The sequence below is a fragment of the Mchenga conophoros genome, linkage group LG22 (assembly GCF_057382185.1).
Source record: "Mchenga conophoros isolate Kocher_MC1m ecotype Shallow Benthic linkage group LG22, M_conophoros_male_GT1.1, whole genome shotgun sequence".
NCBI lineage: Eukaryota > Metazoa > Chordata > Actinopteri > Cichliformes > Cichlidae > Mchenga > Mchenga conophoros.
In genome coordinates, this window is record NC_140546.1 from 22,060,544 (window position 1) to 22,070,993 (window position 10,450).

The following is a 10,450-nucleotide window of genomic DNA, read 5'->3' on the forward strand; positions in this document are numbered from 1 at the left end:
TGTGAGAACAGCAGTCCCACCAACTCACTGTTCAAACCTTCTGTTTGCTAGGAGCAGCAAATCCACGTGAAGCTGTGCTTCTCAAACGTCTCATCTAATCACTAATAGAAACACTTCAGATAGGATGCAGATGACCAGGAAAACAAATATGGAGTAAAAAACAGTTTAGTGAATATAATATTTTTGAATGGAAAACAAAGAAAAACAAATCTGCAGATATTTTTGTGTTGAGCAAAAGTGCACTTAGAGATAAGCAAAAGGTGGCCTGAACCCCTGCTCCTCCAGTCCACGTGCTGGAAGACCGAACCCCAAATTGGATACATCTCTGTGTGAAAGTTATGTAATGCATCAACAACACAGGAAAAGTAGAGCAGTATCAGAGAAGAGCTATCTGACACTGCATAAAAACACTGAAAAGACTGATGCTGTGTTCCTTGCTAAATGTTAAGGTAGAGTCCTGTGGAAAAAGAAATCACAGGACTGGTCTGCAAACCTCAATGGTGTGAAGTAATGTTGTAAAAAAGAGTGGGCAACAATTCCTTTACAACAATGTGAGAGACTGATAGTCCTACAAAAAATGATTACTTCAAGTTATTGCTTGACATTTTTTCTGCATGATTGTATCTGATGAAACTGGCTGGAAGCCCAGAGGTGCTCATGCAGGTCTGCCTATTATCAATAGTTCCCCTGGGAGATTAAAAATGTTATTTATTTGTGTGAGAGTTACTGGCATTTCTCTTTGGTGCTGTGCATATTTTCAAGCTTGTTCGTCCTACAAAAAAAATCCTAATCTGTGAAACACTCAGAAGTTTTTCTACTAACCTGTTCCACATAAATAATCTTGGTGTAAAGAGGAGAAAACAATGTCTCGAGCTACATACAAACAAACCCAGACAAGGGCAAACCCAGAGTGCCGAAGCACATACTCGTTCTGCTACTATCTACGTTGTCATCATCATCATCATCATCATCAAAGAATAACATCTGTTGCCTAGGAAACTCAGACATCTGAGCACACGGGCTGAAGGTTGAGAATATGACTCTTAAAACAAATGAAACACGGCACCCTAAAAATACACAGTAAAGAGTGGGTGAGAGTAAACACAGACATTACTCAGACAGAACGGGTGTGGGGAGGGCTGGGGAGGGCGAGGGGGGGAGGGGAAAGGTGCTGACATGGGTGAGGGTGGATAGAGGAGTCACGTGGTGAGTGAGCTTGGATTAAAAGAAGGAGGGTTTTTCAGAACAGAGTAACTGAAGGCATGCAGCGGTTTGGCGAATGGAAGGTGTAGATCTGGAGGAGGAGGGGGAGGTATGGGAGGGTGGGGTTAAGAAGATATATTATGTGGTATCAGGGTTTGTCCAAGGCATGAGCCCTATCTTTCACATGGCCACCCAGCTGTCTAAACAGCCCGTGACTGGTTGCTGGCTAAAGGGTCCGGCCAATGGGAGGGGGGAGATGTAGCAGAAGGTGGAGCGAGTGAACAGTTGAGTCAGCTTCAGGATGTGCAGAGAGCCAGAGTGACACAATGAAGACTAGGCACACAGGTCAAGAGTTAAACTCATCTTCCTCACTCCCTCCCTTTCACTTTGACTCTCCTCCCTCTCAGATTTTCAAATTTGAAAATTTGCTTTATTAGTATGTTATGAAATGTTTGGCAGAAACACGATTTGCAGGGTGGGGGAAATTATTCTTTCACACACATGAGTGTAATCCGCACACAAACTGAATAACAACTTTGTGCCTCTGTAAGTAAGAAACGGTGAGTGTCTCAGCATGGATGTGTATTAAATCACCGTTGTGAAAACAAGCAATGAAACAGTTCAGCACAAAAAAACCTGAGAAAGAGACACGGAGAGAGACAGAAAGAAACAGAGCGAGAGAGAGAGAGGTGTCTAGTTTCAGATTTACAGTGGTGGTGGTGGGCGAGATTTGGCCATGCTCTTACAGCACACAGAGGACACAGCCAGAGGAGGAGGAGGACAGATTTACATGGTGAGAACAGCTATGGCTGCTCTGGAGCGGCCATAGCTCCAGAGCAGCTCCAGAGCAGCTTAAAAACTAATATATGGAAGCCATCACCGTGTAAAAATACAACCAAGAAATGTCACCCTCAGAAGTGTGACTTGATGAAATGTGTGATTTCTTAACTGACATGAAACAAAGTATGTTCCTTTCAGGGTTCCCTCTTACATTTACTGCAGTATTATGTTGATTTGCGGACCCCTAATCCGTTAGGATTAAGTGTCGAGATGCTCTTTCTGTGGGGGCCGAGCGACTGTTCATTTACTCAGCACAAACTCCGCATTGATTTCACAAATACTTCAAAATGCGTTAATGAAATTCACGGCACAGTTATACAATCGCTGAAAAACCACCTTCTTCGACTGAGCATCCAGACTTTGTGGAAAGGATTTGGTTTAACACTCAGTTTGTATCTACTAAAACGCCGACTATTTACTTCCATAAACATTTAGTCACACCACAAACTATCATTAATTTCACCCTGTGTAACCAGTAATAACAGAGCAGAGCAGGAAATGAACCATTATGAGTGTCTGTGTGTGAAGGTCTGTCCTGTCTCACACAAAGTTGGGATAAACCCTTGTAGGTGTGTGTGTGTGTGTGTGTGTGTGTGTGTGTGTGTGTGTGTGTGTGTGTGTGTGTGTGTGTGCGTGCCTCTTTTGGGGTTTTACTCCTTATTTAAGACCAATATTTACAAAGTAGCCCCAGGGTGAGATTACCTCATATTCTCCCGCCCAGCTGTGCTTTCTCAGCGTTTCCACCACAACCAGAGGAATGTCCCATCATGTTTATCTGCGTGCCAGGAAAACACAGAAAGAGAGGAAGAAGAGGCAGCAGAGGGAGATGGAGAAGTATGCTTAGGTTGGAGTGTGTATACATGACAGACACTTGTACATTCACACTCTTGGGTATGGAATAATCACACAAGAATGCATAAAAAACTTTAAATAAAAAAAAACTTGTGAGCATGCTCTTGATGTCAGTGTTAACTCAACCAGGAGGACATTCAACATCCTACTGGAGGATTAGCTGTGTTAATCACACTCTTGGTGTTCTACTTTCATGAGAAAAGTCTAAATGCCCACTATGGATTCAAGGTGGGTAAGGTTAAAGTGAACTTAAAATCTATGACAAATATTTATTTTTTATATTCTGCTAGTAAGATGGGAAATATGTGTAGCAATTTTTTTATAAACATTTTATAAATTTTATAAACAAAATTGGAGTTGCTACAATTCTAACAAGCTTAGAAGTCCATATTTGATACGAACACCTTTATTCTTCAACACAGTCTGAACTCTCTTAGGAAAGCGTCCCTTTAAGTAGTCTTCAGGAATAGTTTTCCAGGCTCCTTGAAGGACCTTCAAAGCTCTTCTTTGGATGTTTGATGCCTTTTTTTATGTTCTCTGTCAAGATGATCGCACACCATCAGTAATGTTGAGGTCTGAGCTGTGGGGAGCCTAATCCATGACTAATAGTTTTCCAGTGGGTTTTTTTATTTCCAGGTATGCTTTTACTGTACTGTCAGTGTGTTTAGGATCATTGTCATGATGAAAAATGAAACTATAGCTAGTCAGATGCTTTTGATATGGTATTGCATGGTGGATCAAACCTGATCTCTAAGTGCAACCCCAAACCATGACAGAGCCTCCACTGTGGTTTACAGATGGCTGTAGACACTCCCGTTTGTACCGCTCTCACGACCTCCTCCTGACTTACTGACAAGGATTTGTATAAATAATTTCAAGTTCGTAATCATCACTCCATGAGACCTGTTGTCACTGATTGATAACGTGTCTAATGAGGCTTCAGCAAACAATACTTTCTTAACTGTATGAATTTCAGAAACTGTTCATCTGCTGCTGAAGAAGTTTTAAGCCTGCCACATCTTCTTGTGTTCTTCTTTTGCTCTTTGGGAATCAACTTGTTGCTCAAAAAATACAAATTGTGTTATCTTTGGCATTTCTATGTAGATTCGACTAACGAAATTGGAACAAAGTATGTGTTTTTGCAAGAGGCTGCTAGTGACAAAGGATACAATTTAAAATTGGCTCTCTGCTATGTTGTCTGTTATGTACAGACACAACACGGATTCTTCCTTGAGTTAGATGCCTTTTATGCTTCAGTGACTCTTAAATCAGTGTTAAATAGTTGAAACAATAAAACACGCAAACAAACATTCATCAGAAAAAGTGGACAGAAGAGAAAATTAGTGGGAATAAAATAGTGAATGTCCAAAGAAAAACTTTGAAAGTCCACTTTAAGAAATCAGAAGAAAGTCTGGCTTCTTGGAAGAAAAATATAAAAAAAGAGGGGCAGCTTGAGGTCTTTCAGACATAATCAGTGCTCAGCGATACTCCTGAGATGCAATTCTGGGATCCAGAATAAAACCCAACTTTCCAAGATGGAAAAAGAAAAGAAAACTAATTAAAGATTAGCTCATTTTCAGATGATTCATAAAACATCTTATGAATGTTAGGCACACTCATATGCTTGTCAGCATATGAGTGTGCTGCAAAAACACCGGCAAAGCTGAATTCAGCAACTTTCAGACCAGCGCATTCACTTCCCGACACCACAATAATTCCTGTTGCTAAATATGCACATGCAGGTGACCCTTTCTGCTGGCAATTCATTTATGAGGTAAAAGGTAAAACAGCAAATGGACTGTACTTATATAGCACTTTTCTACTCAGCTGGATCTGAATTTATGCTCTTGGTCTTTGTGGCTGGTTAAGGTAATATCACATTAAGCTGGAAAATTTTAAATGATCAAGAAAAATAAAATAAGGGATTGATGCGCCGTTCAAGTGAACGCTCAGATAATGTCAGTGAAAAACACTCTAAACTCACAGAAGTAGGAGTAGAGTAAAATAATGATTTTACTCTTGGAATTTGGGTTATTGCTGTGAATTTATTTAGGTTAGCTGAATACAGTCTGACAAAAATCATTATTTTTAGATCATAAACACAGCAAGGAGCCTCTGGCTTTAAAGCCTCCATCCTTTTGTCCACCCTTATACCTCCATATCTCCAGGGTTTCTCCTATAACCCTGAGATATTCAAGATATGCTAAGGTAACGTGAATGAGTAAGTATAAAACTGATCTGCAACTTTTAAAATGCCAAAAATGCTGTGATTAAATCAAAGTCATAATGTTATCAATACAGGCATAAAAGGTGTCTGTATAAGTTACAAACCACAAGTGTGCAGTGCAGTAACCTGATGAGTTTATTGGAATTACCTTGCCTTAAAGTGCATTATTTTCTGAGAGTGCAGTGTTTTAGGCTGAGCAGTGGCTCTCTTGTTGGTCCCTGCAGTGTGGACACTGTCCTGCCATGGGAACGGACAGTTATTTGCTTTAATTTGCAACAGAAAAGCTTGTGGTGTGTAGTGACTGTTAGAGAATGTTCTGTTTGGCCTTCTCCTGGCTGGTTTAAGTGATAAAAGTGTCATTATTTAGCCTCTGAGGCAGAGGAGAGAGTGCAAACAAGACTGCATGACCCTCTGTTAAGAGCCCTCGTTCTTCAGATGCTCATTAAAGGCCTCCAGGAGGACAGTGCATCAACTGGCAGGGCCGTCGAGCTTGCCTTTTTAAAAAAAAATAAAAGTCTTTCTCATCCCAGTCACCGGTCGACTGACGGCAAAAATGGGCTCAATTAAGAGCAAGAGGGACATGAAAGATGTCGCGCTGTGAGGTGGTATAGGCGACTTATTAAAACAGCAGGAAGAAGCTCTTGGACTTGGGCCCAATAGGATCTAACCCCGTAGCGCACTGACCGGATTTGGAGAAAGTTGGATTTATCTGATTGGGCGCTTTGGATTCTGTGTCTGGTGAACGACTTTAGTCCGTCTGAGCGCTCTGATTGGAGTCAGTTTCTTAACAGAAAAACAAAAGAGAGACTTTCTCTCAAACTGCAGCGCATTGAAGATGGAAATGCAGGGCCGATTTATTGACTCCACGGTGATGAACATTAATGTTATGGAGTATCCCCACAAATATGCTTTAGCACCAAAGCAGCAGGTGGATGCTGCTCCATCCTGTCCAATCAGCCAAAGGCAGTTAAACGAGCCTTCCTGGAGCCGGGAAGCGGAGGACGGTGTGCGCACTGCTCAGGTGGCGATGTGCTCGCCGAGATACTACAGCCGCGGGGCCCGGGGGAACACGAAGGCCAAGCGGAGGAGGATCATCACGGTGGTCCAGCGGCAGGCGGCCAATGTGCGGGAGAGAAAGCGAATGTTCAGTCTGAATGAGGCGTTTGACGAACTAAGGAGAAAAGTTCCTACATTCGCATACGAGAAGAGGCTGTCCCGTATCGAGACGCTGCGTCTGGCCATCGTCTACATCTCCTTCATGATGGACCTGCTGGAGAACACCTGAGACACAACAGCTCAGCTTTATCTATGGCAGACTGAACTAGACTGAAGGCGCCACTCAACCCACCAATGACACGGACATAAATGAGCAGCTGACTTTCCGTGTATGGACCAACAAGAGGGATTCTATTAAGAAATGTCAGATTTTTTGTGGCTGTAAAAACACATACATCGCTGGAGAAAGCTCACTAGGTCAGTGAGAACCGAGATTTCATTAGTTGCATGTGAATCGATGTTGCTTGAAAATAAAAGTACCGCTATGGTCATGTTTGTGTTCTTTGCCTGGACTGCCACGACAAAGAAAGCAAAGTGAAATTTAATTTTGACTAACCTTACTAAAGTTAATAAGACCATAATGTCTGCTTAAATGGACAGTTTACAGCCAGTGTTGGATCAAAACATATTTACACTGTCGCATTTAATAAATCCGTTAAGAGGAGATACACATGAATGTCAGCATCTTATGGTTGTTGTTATACAGCTCTGAAGCGGTGTGGTTTTCAGCACCGTGGAGAGCTACAGAGGCACGCGCCTCACCTGGCCACTTGAAGGGTGTGGCAAAAAAAAAAAAAGCAACTCGAGGTTTTCCTCACTCAGAAAGCGAGAGCACATGAATCATGATTGTTTTCTCCTTGATGGCCAAATATCCTCAAAAGAGTTTAAAAGTGGATCTAAATCACAAATCAAGGGCTCACGGCATGAAGCTGCAGATTATCTTTGTCACTAAGGTGTAAATTGAGTTATTCACGGAGGTGAGATGACGGTAAACTGAGTGACAAAAACACCACCCACACCAGATGCCCTCTTTCAGTCCTGGATTGATGGTAGAGGCAAAGCTGTTTAGCGCTGGGGGACCGTGTCTCCACAAGAGAGCGGGGCTGGGCCCTCTGTGGTCCTCTTGTGTCATCCTTCCTCATCAGAAGTGAGGCTTCTCGGTGGGCCATTCACACCACAGACTACCTCCAAGAAGTTGCCAGGTCTAGTTTCAACCACATGAAGACGTATTTTTAGTTTTTTGACTAGGATATTAGATCACAGCAGAGCAGGCCACGGAGCTGGGTGGTCATGTGTAGGTGTTTCGACTCTGTGTGAGCCAGTGAAGTGCTTTTTTCCTCTCTCCTCGGTCCATCTTTATCACGTCCGGTATTTGCGTTGTGCTCCAGCCGAACACCGCCTTCCAGCGTCCCTGCTGTGAGCACGGATCCGCCCTGAGAGCTCCCTGTGACGGGCCGTCTTTTAAACCTGAGCCGCGGTGCCGAGATCCCTGCGGGAGTCAAACCCTTTAAGTGCATACCTCAACCGCGAGGCCGTTGACGGCAAAATAAACACACAGGTCTACTAGAGCAGCGACCTCCTGCTGTGACAGCCTCATGTGTTTTTCAGTGGGCCTGATCGCTGCTCCCTTGTCAAACGCCTGCACAGAAACACTTTAATGTTTAAAACTAGAGGAAGAGTTCTGTTCTGTGTCATTGGCTTTGAATTGTTTTCAGCAAGAGGGGGAAAGCATGAAATTTCCACACACGATGACACAGCGGTAAAACTGCTGGGCGATTTCCATTTGTAAGTTTTATTGTCAGTGACGCAAACAGTGGATAGTCTGTGCAGCAAATTTGGAAAAACAACAAAACCTGCTATTCACACTTTAAAAAATCGAGCCTGAAACTAAATAATAAATAACACAAGAAAACAACAACAACAGGTCTTTATTTAACACTGAGCAAAAAAAAAGAGCCTGGACATTTAATGAGGTCTGCTCTAATTCAATGTAAAAAATAAAAAATAAAAAGTAAATAAAAAAAAAAAAAAAAATAATAATAATTATTATTATTCTTATAACTCCGCATCTGTAATAAATGCGGTGTGTGTGTGTGTGTGTGTGGGGGGGGGGGGGGGGGGGGGGTGGCATTGTGCTGTTGGGGAAGAAATAATTTGGGGTGGAGCAGAGACAAATAATTTATCTCTATGACAGGTCTTACAGTGCTTGCACAATGATCCAATAGCAAACACTGCCCCCACTACATCCTTCCAGTCTCGAATAAAAAACACTCCATCTCTTAATTCCTAATATTATAGCAAGAACTCTCTTTTTCTGCGGTATTATGTTACAGCCCTCCCCACCCAATCACAGCAAGCCCCAAAATCCTCCTGCCTGCTCCCCGTTATAAGAACTCGGGTCGTCCCAGTCTGGCAGACACCTCTCCCATTCTGTGGCGCACGAGATTTACCGTAATACCAGCTCACACACGCTCCTGTTACCTCTCGTGTTTGTTGATGTTGTGACCGCTTCAGTGGATTTGAGTCAGGGATTCGTGACTCTCTGACAGGACACAGAAAACCTTTCTGAAAAGACAATGCGGGAAGACGACTCCTCCCCAATGGATAGCGCTGGTAACAGTGAGGAGGAGACCGACCGACAGCTGCCGCGGAGAGGCGCGAGGAAGAGGCGGACGGCGCGGAGGAGCACGGACGAAGAGGAGGAAGCGGACGTGGAGAGCCCCGGTCCGGTGAAAAAGAAATGTAGGAAGAGCGGAGACGGAGGAGGAGGCAGCACCGGGAGCGGCGGCAGCGAGGCCAGCAGTAGCCCAGCGCGCTCATTTGACGACCTGCAGACGCAGCGCGTGATGGCCAACATCCGCGAGCGCCAAAGGACGCAGTCCCTCAACGAGGCATTCACGTCGTTACGTAAGATCATTCCCACCCTGCCGTCGGACAAACTCAGCAAGATCCAGACCCTGAAGCTGGCAGCGCGGTACATCGACTTCCTTTGCCAAGTTCTACAAAGCGACGAGCTGGACGCGCGAGGGACCAGCTGCAACTACGTGGCGCACGAGCGCCTGAGCTATGCGTTCTCAGTCTGGAGGATGGGGGGCGCGTGGTCCTTGTCGACTACGTCCCACTAGAAGGGCTGCTCTTGGTGGCACAGTACGGTAGGTTGAGCTCCTTTCACTTTTCATCCAGCAGGAACTCGAGCCGTGCCAAAATGTTCCGGTTATGCGCATTTTACGCACAGGCCCAAGATAAACAAACTAATGTATAATCCTCCAGTAGGTCGCTGTAGTTTTTCTGTCTCACTCTTTTAAACTTCCTCTAATATTAATTAGGCTTGATTAATTTCATTATGAAAGAGATGTCAACTACAACTTTATGCGCCAACAGACCAGAGTTATCGCTGTAAACATGGCATTCTCATATCATATTATAGCTACAAAGAAATAGACATAGCATTTCTTCCACGAAATCCAAGCTTCATGTTTATTTTCTTCACCTAAGCCCACAACCAGGTTTTGTCATTTACATACATGGCCAACACGCACCAACATCTTGTTTTCACTTGTTTTAACCAGAGTATTTCTTTCACAGATTACTCAGACTGAGGAACCAGTGGATCAGACAGACTAAAATAGGCCAAACACACCTGGGCCCCAGTCTCGGCTGCTGTGCTTCAGGCCTCAGAGGAAAGCAGCTTTTTTCATATTTCCCTTTGCACGGACTGAAATGTTTGCAAGGGAGCACTTAGGACAGACAGGACGGATATGAAGAAAGAAAGACCACTGCGACTATGAATGTTGTAAAGAAAAAAAACTGACAAACGGCTCCGTTTTGAAACACGAGAGAAAGATGACAGACCATTCCACATTCCCTGTGACACCGCATCACAGAAAATGAAGTATTTTGTATTTATTTTTCTACACAGGTCGGAAACTTCTTCCTCCCCCTATTTCAAATAACGGTTATTTATTTTTGCAGTATCACAGAATTCCAAATGGACCTAGAGTCTTTGCATTTTGAGTGTTGTAAATATTTGGTAATATCTTAAATAAAATTATGAAAGTATTGTACATTCTTCTGGTCTGGATATTCCTTGAAGGTCTAACTAGAGGCTGCGTCAAATAAATTTCATGCCCATCAGCTGAATTTAGAAGCCTCTGTTTTTACACAGAAGAATAAATGTCACTTTTTTAAAGAAATGTTTTTTATTTATTTATTTTTTTGTTAGGGGAAACATATTCAATTTTCATGGTCTTTGTACTTTGAGTCTTTGTAGAG

General features: G+C 43.3%; 2 protein-coding genes across 2 annotated transcripts; both read left to right on the plus strand.

Annotated features, from left to right (window-relative positions):
• Nucleotides 1-5,508: 5,508 nt before the first annotated feature.
• Nucleotides 5,509-6,631, plus strand: LOC146549452 (protein Fer3-like). The gene has a single exon (XM_085262661.1). It carries the CDS (start codon nucleotides 5,958-5,960, stop codon nucleotides 6,405-6,407), a length of 450 nt encoding a protein of 149 aa, XP_085118787.1. The 5' UTR covers nucleotides 5,509-5,957; the 3' UTR covers nucleotides 6,408-6,631.
• Nucleotides 6,632-8,587: 1,956 nt separating this feature from the next.
• On the plus strand, nucleotides 8,588-10,242 carry twist1a (twist family bHLH transcription factor 1a). Its single transcript, XM_085262909.1, has 2 exons — nucleotides 8,588-9,330; nucleotides 9,764-10,242. Exon 1 carries the CDS (start codon nucleotides 8,755-8,757, stop codon nucleotides 9,301-9,303), a length of 549 nt encoding a protein of 182 aa, XP_085119035.1. The 5' UTR covers nucleotides 8,588-8,754; the 3' UTR covers nucleotides 9,304-9,330; nucleotides 9,764-10,242.
• Nucleotides 10,243-10,450: the final 208 nt, after the last annotated feature.